General features: G+C 35.5%; 2 protein-coding genes and 1 pseudogene across 2 annotated transcripts; 2 read left to right on the top strand and 1 right to left on the bottom strand.

Moving 5' to 3' along the window:
• Nucleotides 1-315: 315 nt before the first annotated feature.
• Nucleotides 316-1,041, top strand: LOC145643151 (secreted RxLR effector protein 161-like). The gene has a single exon (XM_081694308.1). It carries the CDS (start codon nt 316-318, stop codon nt 1,039-1,041), a length of 726 nt encoding a protein of 241 aa, XP_081550434.1.
• Nucleotides 1,042-8,073: 7,032 nt separating this feature from the next.
• Nucleotides 8,074-17,340, bottom strand: LOC145556231 (putative inorganic phosphate transporter 1-3; annotated as a pseudogene).
• On the top strand, nt 11,826-12,421 carry LOC145642516 (uncharacterized). Its single transcript, XM_081693722.1, has 2 exons — nt 11,826-11,990; nt 12,084-12,421. The coding sequence occupies exons 1-2, from the start codon at nt 11,826-11,828 to the stop codon at nt 12,390-12,392; spliced, it is 474 nt and encodes a 157-aa protein (XP_081549848.1). The 3' UTR covers nt 12,393-12,421.
• Nucleotides 17,341-18,792: the final 1,452 nt, after the last annotated feature.

Consider the following 18,792-nt stretch of genomic DNA (forward strand, 5'->3'; position numbering starts at 1 on the left):
CCTCTTCGGCTTTGGGGGGAGTGTGTGCAAGCGGCTTGTCATTTGATAAATCGTACACCATCACTCCGTATGAGATTTTGTTTGATAAGAGACCTTCATATGAATATAATAAGGTGTTTGGGTGCTTGTGCTACGCTCACAATTAACGTAGCAAAGGAGACAAGTTTGCTAGTAGAAGCTGAAAATGTGTGTTCTTGGGTTATCCCTTTGGGAAAAATGGATGGATGTTGTATGACTTGGAGACAAAGGAAAGATTTATTTCGCGTGATGTGAAATTTTTTGAGGACGAATTCCCTTTTCAAACTCTACCAGTTGATGGAAACAGGGTTGTTAGATGCAAAACCTGCAAATTTTCCCATGGAGCAAAACCATAGGCTATCTCTGGCAGATGGGGATTTATTTGATGATGTAGAGAGGTATAGACGTCTTATAGGACGTTTGATTTATTTAGCTGTCACTAGGCTAGACTTGGCCTATTCTGTGCATATTTTATCTCAATTTATGCAGAGCCCAAGGGTAGAGCACTGGGATGATGCCTTGCGAGTTGTGCGATATCTGAAGAAGAGTCCAGGTCAGGGTATCTTGCTAAGGTCTGATAGTGCTCTACAGTTGGAAGGATGGTGTGATTCGAATTGGGCGAGTTGTCCATTATCTCGGCGTTCGTTGACATGTTGGTTTGTGTTTCTTGATCTATCTACCATGTCATGGAAGACCAAGAAACAACCCACAATAGCTATGAGCTCCGCCGAGGCAGAGTACAGATCTATGTACGCTTGCACTCGTGAGTTGAAGTGGCTAAAGCGGATTATGAGAGATTTAGGTGTGCGACATAAGAGTGGAATGCACCTCTATTGTGACAGTCAGTCGACATTATACATTGCGAAGAATCCAGTGTTTCATGAGCGGACGAATTATATTGAAGCTGATTGTCATTTTGTAAGAGATGCTATTACAAAAGGTCTCATAAAACCGTCATATGTGCCTACGACGCTCCAGTTGACTGACATTTTCACAAAGGCTTTTAGGAAAAGTCAAGTTTGATTTTTTACTCCGCAAGTTGGCATCTATGAGCCGTATGCTCCAACTTGAGGGGGAGGGGGGGTATTGGAGATATTCTAGGATATTATTGTGATATATTTAGGTAGCATATCTTATGAAAAGATATGATAGAATATTGTGGAAAGTTTAGGTTGTTATCCTAGCTTATATACACTATATTGTGACCTTGAGGTGAATGAGAATTACGGTGAATATATTTGATGAATTGTGATCAATTTAACACATCCACTTTACACTTTGTGTGGATTCAGAGAAATGGAGCCGATTTGATTCATTATCAAATTAGGCTCACTATTTTAGGGAGAAAAGGTCCAATTTCATAGTTCTATCCTACCATTAACGACAAATTTTATACAATTATAAAATTAGGGTGGAAAAATCACATAATTAGCCTTAGTAATTATATCTAGTCTTTTATACGGAGTAGTTTGCTTACATACATAACCAAAACTTGGTTCGTGCAGTCGGGTGTAGTCGGATGCACGATCCGCATGGTGTATCCGCTCCAAAATACAAAAAGGCGGAATGTAAATGCAGGTATATACTAATGTACATGGGCATATAAAAGAACATTATGTTCATTTATAATGTACATGGACATATATGTTTCAAAAAAAAAAAAAATGTACCAGGGCATATACATAAAAGAACATAGTGTTCATTCATAATGTACATGAGTTTTTTATGCAACAATTTTGTATATATATTTTTTTTATGAAAGAAATTTTGTATAAGGAAATAGATAGTACTATATTTTTTTTTTACCATACATTAATTACAAATCATTTAATTTTTTTTTTAAACCAAAAGTTCACTTTCTCTCTCCAAACAAAAACTTCAAACCCACTTAAATTCCTCAAACCTCAAGCAAACTTTCAATAAATTCGAAATTTTGAGCCCAAAATTGTTCAGAATGACATATAAAAACGAAAGATAAGACCAAATTCGACATTCATACTTGTTTATTTGACATTCATACTTGTTTATTTGAGTTTGAGTGTTTGTTTTTTATGAATTTGATTGAAAATTGTAATATTTGATTTTATTGGGTATTAAATTGTGATTTTGATGTAATTTTGTTGTTGCAATCAGAAATAAAATGAAGTTCTTGAAGAAGAACTACTAATTAATACATTTTGGAAGAAGAAAAGCAAGCAAATAGACAAATTTAGAAAAAGTTGTAGATCAAAATAATACAATGTACGCACATTAAAATACAATAAAATGTTCTTTTTCCATATATTTACATGATCCAAATAATACAATGTACATTAAACATGTAACCAACCTTATAACATATATGTTCATAAGAATATAATACAATATATATTATAATACAGTAAAATGTACTTTTTCATATACATATATGATCATTTATACCAAATGTACATTTTCTATTTGAATAAATGTTCCTTAATATTATCATGTTCTTTATTAATATTACAAATATTCTTTAGATTTACAAAACAAACATATAAAATTGGATGTTCTTTATAAAATAGCTATTATTTTTTACAAAACAACTATATGTCTTTACTGAACAATTAAATGTTCATTTCGCCTTTTTTTTAAAGAAAACCGATGCATCCGCCTCCACAAAAAAATTTCAATACACAACACTATAACAGAGATAATTAAGAAGCTGATATACTACTTCCGTTTCATATTATTTGCAACGATATGATTAAACATTTTTCCTTTTTAATTTATATCAAATAGTTACAAATAATATGAAATAGAGATAGTAGATTAAAAAAAATGATAAATAGCTGATGTATGACACGATTCAATCACATCATCCTTGATAAATTGAATTGATTAGTTAATCACCACTTCAAAAGGATCAAGGAGTACAACAAATTTTGTCAACTGACATATTAAACCAAAATCAAGAAAAACCACACTACAGTAAATAATAACCCACACATCATTTCAGCAATCATTATATCATAGAAATATACAAATATCATAGACGTAGTAGAATTGTTAAGATAAGATTAGGAAATATTGTATAATATCTTTAGATTTCCTAGTTATGTTAATATTTTATCTTATTCCTAATTATGTTAGGGTTAGGAATATCTTGTGTAACTATATGTATTCTTGATATGTTAATGAGAAGGCTAAGAATTACACATTAATTTGACATGGTATCAAGAGCTTAGGTTTAGGGTTCCAAAAGAAAAAAAAAAAAAAAAACAAATCACAAAATTTTTTTTCAACGCTTGAGATTATCAGCGTGAGATTTGTGTGTTAATCATGACAAAAGACAGTGATGATTCACCTCCACCACAAATTGACCTTGAGTATCACCTTGGATCAAGTGATCACCCTGGGATCATGATAACTCCGATCAAGCTAAAGGGGGCAGTGAACTATGACGAATGGGCAAAGGCAATTCGAAGGTCTCTAATTGCAAAGTGGAAATTTGGGTTTATTGATGGTTCAATTACGGAACCTTTGACAGATCCTAAGAAGAAAAAGTATTGGGTTGCGGTGCACTCGATGTTAGTTTTGTGGATCACCAACACTCTTGAGGACAATCTGCGTTCAACCATAGAGGATTTTGATATTGCAAGCGAGCTATGGATATACTTGAAGCAGAGATATTGTGTTGTGAGTGGCACGAGAATTTGTCACCTTAAGCAATCTCTTGGGGCGTTTAAACAAGAGGTACAAGAGACTGTGACAGATTATTTTGGTCGATTGTCCAAAATTTGGAAGGAATTGGTGCAGTATTGTAGGGTGCCGAAGTGTTCTTGCAAGAAATGTACGTGTCACATTGCCCAACAAGTTGGTGATATTCGCGAGGAAGATTATCTTCACTATTTCTTGATTGGCCTTGAAGATCCTTGTGAAGCAATTAGAGCACAAATCTTGGCTCAAATACCTTTGCCAACGGTGGATAATGCATACCAAACGGTAATTAATACCGAGAGGTTGCGTGTGAAATATGGAAAGAAGGAGAATGTTGTGGCCTTTAAAGTTGATACGAGGTTGACGCAAACTTATGGTGAAAGTGAGAAATTGACATGTGATCATTGTGGTAAGGATGGTCATGTGAAAGAAAAATGTTATGAATTGATTGGTTATCCTGATTGGTGGGATGATAGGAGACGAGGAGGAAGAGGACAAGGAAAAGGTGGCCGTGGAGGTCGCGGAGGCCGGGGTGGACGTGGAGGCAGCACAGGTAACAATAGTAATGTGCGTGCCAATGCTGTGCAAGGTGGGGTGGCTAGTGCAACTACCTCTCATTCGAATCAGCAGTCTACACAAGGTCTAGCAGGGGTCTCTTCCGAACAAGCTCAACAAATCCTTGATTTTTTAAAATCAAGATCGAAACTTGAAGGTAAAACTTGTATGCCGTGGATAGTAGATACAGGAGCTTCAAATCACGTTACAAATGATTTGTCAATCATGGAAAATATCAAGACAATTCAAAATTGTCCGGTTGGGTTACCGGATGGTCAAACTGTAAATGCGATTCAACTTGGTTCGGTCACATTGGAGGGTGGTTTGAAAATTGATAATGTGTTATTTGTTCCCCAATTGAATTGTAATTTAATTTCTGTAACACAATTGAGTGATGAACTGAGTTGCTCAATTCAATTTACTAACAAAATTTGTGTTATTCAGGACCAGTTGAAGAGGACGGTGATTAGCGTGGGTGAACGTCAAGATGGACTTTATTTTTTCCGTGGTGTTCCGCGAATCAGAGTGCTAACAGTGGATTGTGTGGTCGACTTGTGGCATCAACGTATGGGGCATCCGTCGGAGAAGATATTAAAGTTGCTTCCTCATGTGAGTAACTCTAGTAGAAAAAGTAATAATGTTTGTGATGTATGTCCTTGTGCAAAGCAAACAAGAGATAGTTTTCCAATTTGTAATAGCAAAGCAAGTAGTATGTTTGAGTTAGTTCATATTGATCTATGGGGACCGTATAAGACGGTCTCGAGTTGTGGATCAAAGATGTTTTTGACAATTGTGGATGATTATTCTCGTAGTGTTTGGATTTATTTTGTTAGCAATAAAACAGAAGTTGAATTGATGTTCCTTAATTTTGTTGCTTTGATTAAACTACAATTTGATAGAGATATAAAATTTGTTCGTAGTGATAATGGAACCGAGTTTAATCATTTACAAGATTATTTTATGAAGAATGGGATAATTTTTGAGTTTTCTTGTGTTGGTACTCCTCAACAAAATGGGAGAGTAGAAAGGAAACATCAACATATTTTGAATGTGGCTCGAGCTTTGCGATTCCAAGGAAAATTACCTATAAAATTTTGGGGGGAGTGTGTTCGAACTGCTTGTTATTTAATAAATCGTACTCCAAGTCCGATACTTCAAAATAAAACCCCATATGAGATGTTGTTTGGTAAAATGCCATTATATGAGTGTATTCGAGTGTTTGGGTGCTTGGCATATGCTCATAATCAACGGAGTAAGAGAGATAAATTTGAATCACGAAGTCGAAAATGTGTGTTTGTAGGTTATCCTTTTGGAAAGAAAGGTTGGAGATTATTTGACTTGGAGACACGGGAATTTTTTGTATCGCGTGATGTTACATTCCATGAGCATGTTTTCCCGTATGTTGGTGATGTGAGGGAAAAAATAGCAGTTGAGGATAATGAAATTGGTGGATGTGATGAGGAAATCGATATGTGGCAAAGGGGTAATTTTGTTGGTGTATATAGTGGGAATACTGAGGACATGGGCGTGGGATCAACACCCATCGTCCAACCAGCGCCCACTGGCAGAGAAGAGCACCAGCTACCCATACAATCTGCTGGGCCCGCTGGGCAGGCCGACCACCAGCCAGCAGTGGATTCAGCTAGGCACGCTGGAAATCCAGCACTCGCTGGTCAGGGGAGACAGCAGCAGCAGCGTAGAGCTGCGGACAGTGCACAGCAGCCCCGGACCACTAAGACGGCCCAGCAACATCAATTGGCAGCAGGGGAGGCTGTCTCAAGTGATGCAACACTTGATTTGGGTGATTCGTTGCAAGGTAATGAGACTACAAGTGAAGAGTTAGGCCGCGGAAAACGAAAAAAATTTCCCTCAACGAAGTTACGGGATTGCGTGACCCACACAATACGGAGAAATAAAGATTCATGTTCACCGCCATCATCATTTTCTTCAGGTACTCTCTACCCTATAACATATTTTGTTAATTATGACCGTTTTTCGTCAAAGCATAGACATTATATTGCAGCTTTGACAGAAGCTAGAGTTCCTAGATCGTTCAAAGAAGCGATGAAGCACGAGGGGTGGAAAGAGGCTATGGCAGCCGAAATTAAAGCACTCGAAGAACAAGGTACATGGACCCTTGAGACGCTTCCGGTGGGGAAGAAAGCCGTTGGAAGTAAGTGGGTGTATGCATAAAAACGAGATGAAGATGGCAAACTTCTTCGTCTAAAAGCAAGACTCGTATGTCTTGGAAATCACCAAGAAGAAGGGATTGATTATAATGAAACTTTTGCTCCAGTGGCTAAAATGACAACAGTTCGTACCTTTCTGGCAGTTGCGGCCGTGAAGAATTGGGAGGTTCATCAGATGGATGTGCATAATGCCTTCTTACATGGAGACTTGGACGAAGAAATTTACATGAAAATTCCACCGGGGTTCGAAAAGAATAACTCAAACAAGGTTTGCAGAATGAAAAAGTCGTTGTATGGTTTGAAGCAGGCTCCTAGATGTTGGTTTGAAAAATTGACCATGGCTTTGAAGAAATATGGATTTAAACAGTCGTACTCAAACTATTCCTTATTTACTCTTTCGAAGGGTGGAACGCAGTTGAATGTCTTGATTTATGTGGATGATATGATAATTGCAGGGAATAATACATTTGCCTTGGAAAGTTTTAAAGAATACTTGAGTAAATGTTTTAAAATGAAAGATTTGGGAGCTTTGAAATATTTTTTGGGGCTAGAAGTGGCACGGAGTAAACATGGTTTCTATGTGTGTCAACGTAAGTATGCTTTGGATATAATTTCTGAGACAGGGTTGCTAGGAGCAAATCCGGAAGATTTTCCGATGGTGCAAAATCATAGACTTGCTCTAGCAGAAGGGAAGGAGTTCGCGAACCCTGAACAATATAGGCGGTTGATTAGTCGTCTAATTTACTTGGCAGTCACAAGACCGGATTTAGCTTATTCGGTACATATTTTGTCGCAATTTATGCAATGCCCGAAAGAGGAACATTGGGAGGCAGCTTTGAGAGTAGTCAGATATTTGAAGAAATGTCCGGGTCAAGGTATTCTGTTGAGGTCTGATAGCAGTCTCCAGTTGGAAGGTTGGTGTGACTCGGATTGGGCAAGTTGTCCTTTGTCTCGTAGATCATTGACTGGTTGGTTTGTACTACTTGGATTATCTCCTGTATCTTGGAAGACTAAAAAGCAACCAACAGTAGCTACAAGTTCCACAGACGCCGAGTACAGGTCAATGACTATGTTGACATGTGAGTTGAAACACTTGAAGCAATTACTTCGTTTCTTGGGTGTAGAACATAAACAAGGTATGAACATGTATTTTGATAGTCAATCGGCACTTCATATTGCTAACAATCCAGTGTTCCATGAGAGAACAAAACACATTGAGGTAGATTGTCATTTTATTAGAGATGCCATTAAAGAAGGAGTGATTAAGCCATCGTATGTTTCCACGAAGATTCAATTGGCGGATATTTTTACAAAAGCCTTAGGAAAGACGCAATTTGAGTTTTTACTTGGCAAGATGGGCATTCGAGATCTACATGCTCCACCTTGAGGGGGGATGTTAAGATAATATTAGGAAATATTGTATAATATCTTTAGATTTCCTAGTTATGTTAATATTTTATCTTATTCCTAATTATGTTAGGGTTAGGAATATCTTGTGTAACTATATATATTCTTGAGATGTTAATGAGAAGGCTAAGAATTACACATTAATTTGACAAGAATAGAAATATAGTATGATTTTCATCATAAATTTTTGTTAAGTTGACACATTGGCCACTGCAATATCAAGTAATCAAGCAGACTCCCTCCGTTCATTGTCAACTTCGTCGACTTCATCTTCACCGGTTAATTCTTCAAGAGATTTACCCTTAGATTCCTGAACCATTAATGTACAAAGCATGCCCAAGAAGTTGACGACACCGAGCACGATAAGAGAGTTACTCTTGCCAATACCAGCTGGATAACCAGGAGATCTCTTAGACGGATCCTTCTCTTGTGAGGCATACACAAATCCGAAGGCTCCTACTATGGCCCCGGCTTTTCCAGTTGCCACGGATATACCATGACAAGTTGACCTCAACCTAGCCGGGTATACCTCGGCTGGTACAACAAAGGTTGTGGCATTAGGACCAAAGTTGGCGAAGAAAAAGGTGAGCCCATACATAATAATAAACCCTATACGATTCTCCTTTTTTGCCAGTATGTGTAGGGGAAGGCAATGGCAAGGATGTTTCTACAATGGTCCCTTTTATTTGGACTACCACTATACTTAATTATCATTGGATGATTTTTTATTTTTTTTAAAGCTTGGTCAAACCTTAATTTTAGTATTTTTCCTTTTTTTAATTCTTTTTTATATTTTCCAAAATTTAATTATTGTATTTCCAAAAAACATTTTATAATTTTCGAAATTTATTTATTATAATCAGATTTTAATTAAATAAAAAAATAAGATTAAATTAAAAAAACAAAATCAAAAAAATTTTCATAAACGTTCTTCGAAGTTCATCATTGTTCATCATCGATAATCTTCAACGTCCTTCAAATTTGTTCAACAATCGATGGATTTCTCTATAAATTAAGATCTACAGCCGTGCATCGATGAAGAAACCAATAGGGAAGATCTATATTCGTACGTGGATGGAGAAAACGAAATAAGATCTACAGTCCCGATTCATATCGGCGTTAATTGTAGAAAATTATATTTCACTTGCACAATATCAATCAGCGAATGCAAAAACACCGAATTTATGTACTCAATCACATAAAAAAATTTGATTTATTTCGGTGATCTAGGTTATTCAAGAAAACCAGTTAAGAAACCATATCGTTTTTCTTTGAAACGCCGTTTGATCCAAAAAATTTGAAGACCGAATTACAAATCGTATTTATGAGTAAGGAATTTACCTACTTACGTATAAGACATTACCTATTATATAGGGCTTAAATATTAAACGGTTATCCCCTAACGTTATGTTGGACATTACTAATTAATTAAAATTAATGTGCGACCAATACAAAATAATTTTAGTTAAACATGTACAAAAATTAAATTCAATCTAATTTAATTATTAAGTATAAAAAAATGGAATCAATATCTTTTATGATATCTTTTAACATTAGATTTGATAAGAAACCGTGTCAATGTTTCTTCGAAACCTTGTTTGACCCAAAAAAAATAGAAATCGGAATACATATCTTGTTTGTTTTTAAGGAATTTACCAAAATACGGATAAGACATTACCTATTGGAAACATCTTAATTATTAAATGCTTATGAACATACGTTATGTTGGACATTTACTTTAATGCATTGTACAACCATTGCAAAATATTTTATGCTAAATATGTACAAAGATATAAATGAATCTAATATGTACAAAGATATATATATATATATATATATATATATATATATATATATATATATATATATATATATATATATGTATATATATACATATATATATATATATATATATGTATATATATACATATATATATATATATATGTATATATATATATGTATATATATATATATATATGTATATATATATATGTATATATATATATATATATATACATATATATATATATATATACATATATATATATACATCAATATCTTTTAGGATATCTTTTAACTTTAGAAATTAAATATTATTTAAGAAACATTTTAAATCACCAATTATAATAAGGATAGTTTCCTAATTTCTTATCTTATTATTATTGTATAAAAGATTTTTAAATCAGTATATTTTAAAATTTGAAAAGATTATATTCAAATGTTAAAAAAAAAATTATGCGTGCACATCTTCCTCTTTGTATTGCTTAGATTTGATATGAATACACTTAATGTTAGAATATGTTATATTTTGCCTTAAATAATATATTTTGAATATATATTCTATTTTATATTGTATCTTTGTATTTATAGCTAGTATATATTTAGGCTCCTTTTTGTAAGCTTTTAGCTTCAATATTTGTGTAACTGATCTACTAATTCCTAACATTCAGTTGTTACACTCACGCATATGATTAGCAAAATCTTTGGCTGACTATTAGCTTGTATTTTGTTATGATAATAGACAGCAGCAAAGTTTCATGAAAAGACTCGAAAAGTAAATTCCTTCACTTTTACTCATATGTTATGATCATAAGATTATTGATTAGAATATATATATTTTGAATATATATTTTATTAGAGTGTATATATCATATTTGTTAAGCTATAAATATATATACCAAATAATACACGAGTATAATAAGATAATAGCTTAGGCCCGTGCCATGCACGGTAAGTTAAATAAGGTTTAAATTTCAATCTACGTTTTTTGGGATCAAACAAGGGAGTACAATAAAAAAATAAAATAAAAAAACTGTTAGTTAGTCTCTCTAAAAGTATTTAATCTAATATTGAAGTATATGCATACATAAAGTAAACTACAATAGTAAATATATATTAATTATCATTTATACCAAACCTGGTTAACATGATATCGTGGTTGTCCAGTGAAGACCACATTCATATTTACTACTCTGTACCAATAAAGAACATAACAAAATGTTAGTGAATTATAAATCAGTAATTGGTAATGTCCAAAACAACCTAATGTCATATGTTGTTAATAATTACAATTATAAAAACAGGTAATGTCCTATCCTTTTTTGGGTTAAACATTTACACAAACAAGATTTTAAATTCGTTTTCCGTGTTTTTTTGGATCAAACAAGGTTTCGACCAAAGAATGATGCGGTATTTTTTTTCAGATAATCATGATAAACCCCGATTACCGTAAAACTTAAAAATTATGATTTCGATTACATAAAGTCATCGTTTTGGCAAACTTTGATTGATATTGTACAATCCAAACCTATTATTTAGGGATTTCAATCGCTGCCCAAAATCGCAACGATCCCAATTTTTTTGTAAATTAAAATTTCGGATTTTCTTTTTAGATCGAGCCATATTGTAAATCGCTTTCGATGCGCGAGTGAATGATAATGGACATAGCTTATGTGTTCATGTTTAATCTCTCCATGGATGAAAAAAGTTGAAGAACATTGATGAACTATGAAGAACATGATGAACAATTTTTTGATTTTGAATTTTTTTTTAATTTAATCATTTTTTTGATTTGATCTTATTTTTTGATTTAATTAAAATCTGATTTTAATAAATAAATTTCGAAAATATAATAAAATGATTTTTCTAAATTTTGTAATTATATTTTGTAAAATAAAAAATGAATTAAAAAGGAAAATTTAACATAAGTGGACAAACCTTTGCCCGGTTCTCCAATATTGGACCAACCTTTAAATCTTCCCATATTAAACTTAAAAATGTAACTTTTCTCCCAAAATGGACTGAACAGGTAACGTAACCTGTTGTAACCGGTTTAGAGATGACGTGGCACTTACCGTTGGGTTTGTTTTTTTTTTTTTTTTAATTATTTTGATTTAAATAGCAACGGCCTCCTGTATTGTTGAACAAAATTGCTCGATTAAAAATCTTCGAAAATCAATTCCTTGAATAAGTCATCAATGGAGAGGTCAAAGCATCAATTTGCAACATCAGGGTCTTCTTCTTCATCAAGGGGAGGGTCAATTGGCAGGATTAAATGTAATTGTGGAAGAGATGCGGTTGTGAGATCGGTGAAGAATGGTCCAAATGTGGGGTTGAAGTTCCATGGCTGTCCATTATGGCCTGTAAGAACTTAATTGGGGCATTAGCAATCTGGTTTATCCAATTTAATTTCATTGTATTATGCTTTAATTAACTAATTGTGGTGTAATGTGCAGGATACGGATTGTGGGTTCTTTAAGTGGATAGGTGGTGTGAGGGATGAAGTTGATGATCTACGGTTTCAATTGTTTGAAAAAGAAACAACCATTGCTGAGTTAGAGATGCACAAGCAGATGCTGGAAGATAAGGTGAAGAGGGTTCAGCTTAAAAAAGAGAACTTGGAAGAAGATCTTCAAGAACTGAAGGGGGAAACCAGTCAATTGAGAATTGAGTTGATGAAGAGTGCAAGGAATGAGAGGAATTTTTCTTTGGCTTTGATTTTGTCTTGGGTTTTGTTTGGGATAGTGATTATGTCAATGATGTAGGAGGAACATGAATTTGCAGTGTTGTTGTTTGTTTGTAGTTGTTATTTGGTGATGTTAAGAATTCTATTTCAATAAAAAAAAAAGAGTTCTATTTTGCCATACTATTTTGTTTGTGATATTTGTGCAATAACTGAAAACAAACACAAATGTGGGCAATCAAATGCTAAAATAATAGGCTTCCAAAATAATAAGTCAAAGCCGATTCAAAGTACATCAACTTGATTTAGTTCATAGTTGCTAAAAAAAAACACCAAATTGTTCATCAAAAGACATTGTTCACTAATCAAAAGCAACATCAAGAAACATGCTCTTGCCAAAATAAGGGTGCATTACAGAAGCTTGTAGTGCCATACATCAGATGTGGCTTGTTTGAGTGGGGATATCAACCTGGATGACTTGTGAAGGACCCTGGTGTACATCAGATTGAGAAGGACCCTGGTTATGTACATAACCATCTGCACCAAACAGGACTCCCACACCAAGTGGTAGCCTTCCACCTCTTGAGCCCCTGCCACCCCTTGAGCCCCTGCCTCCCCTTGAGCCTCTGCCTCCTCTTGATCCCCTTCCTAGTCCTGTTGTAGATGCACTGCTGCTCTCTCCACCAGACGCTGAACCAGTCCTCCCTCCTCTAGAACCCCTCCCTCCTCTAATCATTCTCCCACCCCTCCCAAGTTGGCTTGGATGTGCTGTAGCCTCATGATGTGATTGAGCAGCAGCAGCAGGTGTTTGTTGTTGTTGAGGTGAAGCTGCAGTTGCTTGCTTCTTGGTGGGAGGCTGAGTGGCAGTGGAAGTTGGTTGAGCACACTTCCTTTTGTTGTATCCCTTCCGATGACAATTACTGCATCATGTCATCTCCATCCCTATTCTAGTGAGGTGACCTGGCTTAGATGGATTTTCAGATGGGTCTTTGATCCTTTTTTCCTGGGTTTGCCAGGCCCTATCTTAATAGGGGGAGGGTCCATAACACACTGAACTGCAGGCCAGTGTCTCTCCCCTTCACAAGGTGGAATTTATCCTGCATTCAAAAAAAAAATATAAATAAAAATTAGACTTACATAGGTATAACATAAAGTCAGTGTTAGACTAGCATTAAGCTTCATACCTGCATATGCTTGCAAATACACCTCATTCCAGTAACAGCTATCAACATAAGACTCAGCTTCTTGGTGCAAGAAAAAAATGCAAGCCACTGCATGACAGCATGGTATTCCAACCATGTCCTACTTTCTACATGTGCAAGTTTTTGCTTCTAAATTAACAAACGGAGAATCCAACTTGTAGCTGACATTAAACAATGTCTCTGATGAAGGCATAACATCACAATATGCAGCCTTATTCTTCTCCTTTTCCAACCTTGTCTGGATGTTTGGACACAGAAAGGAGTTGCATTTCTGCATTTCCAGCCTTTTCAGCACAAGCCTCTGCATCAAGTTGGCCCTTATCTCTTCAAGCATGTAAATCAGATGCTTTGTTCTTGCATTGATGATGTAGCCATTGAAGGTTTCTGCCATATTGCTTGTGATTGCATCTGTTTTGACTTTTGTATCTAAGTGGGATCTACAGAATAATTTTGGATTGTATGCTGTAAAAGCATTTGCTGCATCAGGGTCCAGCTTCCTCAGTGCTTCAAGGTTTTCATTGTAATCTGCCATGTTGTATGACTTGGCTATTTTCCAAAACATCAGTTTCAGTTCATCCCCTTTGTAAGTCTTGTGCTAGTGAGCATATATGTGCCTAGCACAATGCCTGTGTTCTGCCTTAGGGAGAACATTTTTCACAGCATTTAAAATTTCCTAGTAGACATCAAACATCACACATTATCACATCCACACATATCAAAAAAAGAATACATAAAAAAAGGTACAAAAACTCACCATATGTTCATCAGATATGATGCACACACCATCACCATCCCCTAGGCCAAGATTGCTCTTCAGATACTCAAAAAACCACTCCCATGATAAGTTGTTCTCCCCTTCTGCAACTGTCCAAGCTATAGGGTACATTTGCTCATTCCCATCCCTACCAACAGCTGACAGTAACTGCCCCCCTAAAAAAGTTTTCAAAAAACACCCATCCACACATATCACCTTCCTACAGCCATCTACCCAACCCTTTTTCAGACCTTCAAAACAAGTAAACAACCTCTGAAATATGGGTGGTGCAGGCTGCTTGCTGAGTTTTGCTACTGTCACCAACTCAACAGAGGTACCAGGGTTGCTACCCTTCAAAGCTGCTATGTAACCTCCAACCTTAGCATAATGGTCATGCATTGACCCATGAAGAATTCTGTGAGCTGCGTACTTCACCTTGTATGCAAATCCTCTTTGAACAACTACCTTAAAGGCCCTTCTGATAGTTTCAACTATCTCTTTTGCTGGCCAATGGGGTCTGTTCTTGAAAACCTCTAAAATTGCTTAGCTACCCATTTAGACTTTAACCGTCTATTCCTTTTCATGTTCCTGTGACAAGTGTGCTCCAACTGCACTGTCTTTACAATAAAGGTTGCCCTCCTACTCTCCCAAGAACCATACAAATAGAAAGCACAACCCTCCACACACTTCACACCTAATCTTTGATTTACTTTGATGTTGCTTATATCATAATACAAATCCCTTCCTTGTAAAATAGCATACTTAGATTGTAAAATAGCATACTTAGATACAGCATCCCTGAAAGCCTCCCTGGATGAAAACCTCTGCCCCACCTTCCAACTGAAAACACTGAAATCAGTGTCTGCACTCACTGAATTCACTTCATTTTCAGAATAAACCTTTCTCAACCCACTCTCTAATGGCTCCCCTGGTTCCAAATACAGCAAAGACTCTACATTTTCAACCCCACACTGTTTTGCATAATCCTCTAACCACCACCAACAAAACTGATCAGGATCAATACTAAAAGTCCTACCCATTCCACCCTCATACACTAAAGTACCATTACGCGAGGTTTTAAAACGCCCCCCATACCAGTACTTAAGAGTTACAGCAGCAAAAGGATCATCCATCTAGCATTAAACATAAATTTACCATCTTTCAGACACAAATATAACAACAATAGCAATAACAATCACATACGCAACTAAACCTAACTACAAAACACAACCAAAAGAGTGCAATTTCAATGCAAAAAATTCAACAAAATTCGCAATTTAGCCCACAATTTTGCACAATTCAACATAATTAAACTAATTTAGGGTTTTCCGAATACGTACCATTGATAAATCGAGGAAGCGAGCACTGAAAGACCTTCCCCAGCTGCTTCAAATTCACTTCAATGGTTACACGAATCCAGTACAATTGCAGAGCCAATTTAGGAAAAAAAATTAGGGACTAGCAATTAGCAGAAAGGGAAAGGAGAGTACGGATTGAAAGCGAAAGAGAGAGTGAAATTTGGGTAATTAAAAAGAAGAGGTGAGGGGTGCTTTTTTGAGCATTAATGATTGATTCGACAGTAATGGCGCTTCAATTAATTTGGGAAGGAAACTAACTTCCCAAAGGTCAACATGCGTTATGTTGACTTCGCAAACCGGTTCCTAGTCACCATAGTCTATTTTGGGAGAAAAGTTACATTTTTAAGTTTAATATGGGAAGATTTAAAGGTTGGTCCAATATTGGAGAACCGGGCAAAGGTTTGTCCACTAATGTTAAATTTTCCAATTAAAAAAGGAAAATACCAAATTTAAGGTTTGACCAAGGTAAAAAAATAAATAAAAAATCAACCAATGATAATTAAGAATAGTGGTGGTCCAAATTAAAGGGACCATAGTAGAATTTTTGCAATGGCAAACATGAAGATTGTCATGAAAAAGAATCCCATCATTTGGATCCACCAACGTCCTATTATGTCTATGAAAGCAACAGAGAACTAGTATCCAGGGACGGTTCCACAAAGAGCAATCAAGGTCTGGGCTCTTGCTACCATATACACCTCCCTAATTCCGCTCATATCAGATGCTGGTGGGATCCACCCGATGGAGGAGAAAAGATCTTTTTGGACAAGATTTTGACTATAAAAAGCAACATCGAGTAAGAACCAAGTACTAGTAGTTCCTAGGAGGCGGACACCGTATTGACGAGCAAATTCTTTTGTGAATAAATAGCCCAAAGTTATTTCTATCACTCTTTGCAATGTGTTCAATTTTCTCCTCCTCGGCTTCTATGTCAACCTTGAGGACTTTAGACATGTCTGCAGCAGCTTGCTTAGCATTATTAGCCACAAGGTCCGTGTACCTAGCAGTCTCAGGCATCTGCATACGCCAATAGTATGTTGTGGCAGCATGAATGGCTCCGAACATCAAGACAATACGCCAAATATAGTCACTCTCTCGCGGTAGGGAGGCAATAGGGTCCACTTTATAAGCGGGAGGCTTAAACTTGGCCTTGAATGCAGATGAAACTATTAAGGATATAATTCCATCGGCCAAGATACCAAAACCTTGCATAGCAAAGACAGCGGCAATGAAACTTCCACCAGTCTTCTTGTTAGCATACTCAGACATGATGGTGGCAGAGAGAGAGTAATCTCCTCCAACACCAAACTCGAGCCAGAAGCGAAAAAAGTAAAGGGTGGTCATGACACCCTTGGCAGTGCTCCCAAACGAGAGACCAGAGCCAATGGACATACAAACCATCAACACTAGGGTGATACCATACACCTTCTTCCTCCCCATCTTGTCTCCGAGCCAACCGAAAAAGAGTTGACCGACAAGAGTCCCACAAAGGGCAACTCCACTTACAGCAGCAGAGACATTAATAGGCAATGCTCCCGGCTTATTCGATCCAGGTACATCGTAGTAAATGCGACCGAGAAGCTTTGTCAGCAAGGAGATGCAAAACAAGTCATATGCATCTGTAAAGAATCCCATACCGGCAATTGTGAAATGGTACCATTGTGTTTTCGCTACATCTAGTGCATTAAGCACATCTAGTGTGCTTTGTTTCGCCATGATGAAAATTCTCTTCTTCTTCTCCTCTAATTTTTATTTTTTATTTTTCATAAACGTCCTGCATGCAAATTAAATGCTGATATTAGATTTAATTTACACAAGTACAACTCAAAATTTACACAAGTAGTAATGGTATGGTATGCATATATGAATAAATAATTAAACCATCGTTTTTCCATGAATTGTGCATTTAATTAAGAAGAACATGCATGTATGCATATGTTATAGTTATGAAATTGGTCTAGATGTCGAAGGTTCAAATGGTTATTCCTTTTCAAAATCTTTCACTATATATGGTAACAAAAATTCTCCTCTTTTCTATATATTTTTTATACAATTTTTTATCTAATTGAAATTTCCCATGCATGCTCATAATTTCCCATGGACTATATTTAAATTAATTAATGTAAATATTGGAATCACTATTTTATTTAAAAAAAGATCGAACCGAGTAATATACGGAGTAACAATCTTTTGATAATTATATTTGAATAAATTTACGATGAGTATAATACGAAGATTATGATTGCATGCATATCAGCATTTTACATATAACACCACATCGAATAAAACATGTAGTCTAATTTGATCATAATTTATTACTTCCGACGTCAATTACTCCAAAAAGTAAGAATAAATCATCAACAATAAGTTATTGTAAATCTATCAGGTATACATAGCTACAAGTGTTACATTACTTGTTAGATACATATATCATCTTCTATGTGTACTATACATTGAAACAAATATAGCAAAATGCATGATTAAGCAATGGAAATTTATATGAGCCATTTGTATTAAAAACGAGGAGATAGCTAGAGAGTAACCTGGTTACGGAAGGGTTTGAGCATGCACACCGAAGAACAAAAATTAAAACAATTAATTGAAGATAGTGTATAGAATATGGTGAATGTTGTAGTAGTAGTATTGTAGTAACTAGGAAAAGAACAAGTATTTATATAAGTATCATAGAAAACATTTTTAACATTCTTCCGGAATAAACTCCAGAATTTCATAAGCATATTGTTGTACTCTATGTTTTGATGATGACCCAAACAAACTTAACTAATGTTTTTATTAAGTTCCTGTGCGTAGATGAATGAAGTTCCCGAGAAGGAACATAAAAGAATCTGTGTTACAGACTTGGCAAAAACAAGCGAAAGAAAATCAAGTAAATATTTATCATGTTCCTTTTGGGAACAAAGGTTTATCTAGTTCCCTTTGGGAACAAGTGTGTGTCATGTTCCTTAAGGGAACAAGCTTTGTTCATTATTCATGATCCTGAGTGGGAACTTGGAACGAAGCAAATTGAAGCTACATAGTTGTAGCTTCAAACAAGAGAAGACATGAAAACTAAATTTATTTTAGGATTTATGTAAGTGTTGGGAACTTATAGTGATTTGGAACTCAGAAGGAACATACTTGGTTTTTAAGAAAAAATATGAACGTATA

The sequence above is a fragment of the Chenopodium album genome, chromosome 8 (assembly GCF_948465745.1).
Source record: "Chenopodium album chromosome 8, dcCheAlbu1.1, whole genome shotgun sequence".
Lineage (NCBI taxonomy): Eukaryota > Viridiplantae > Streptophyta > Magnoliopsida > Caryophyllales > Amaranthaceae > Chenopodium > Chenopodium album.

What these genes read in the sequence shown, in the direction of transcription:
- LOC145643151 (XM_081694308.1), top strand. Translation starts at nt 316, where the DNA reads ATGGAAACAGGGTTGTTAGATGCAAAACCTGCAAATTTTCCCATGGAG.
- LOC145642516 (XM_081693722.1), top strand. Translation starts at nt 11,826, where the DNA reads ATGGAGAGGTCAAAGCATCAATTTGCAACATCAGGGTCTTCTTCTTCA. An exon ending in ATGGCTGTCCATTATGGCCT is followed by an intron (nt 11,991 to 12,083) that starts GTAAGAACTTAA and finishes TGTAATGTGCAG; the next exon opens with GATACGGATTGTGGGTTCTT.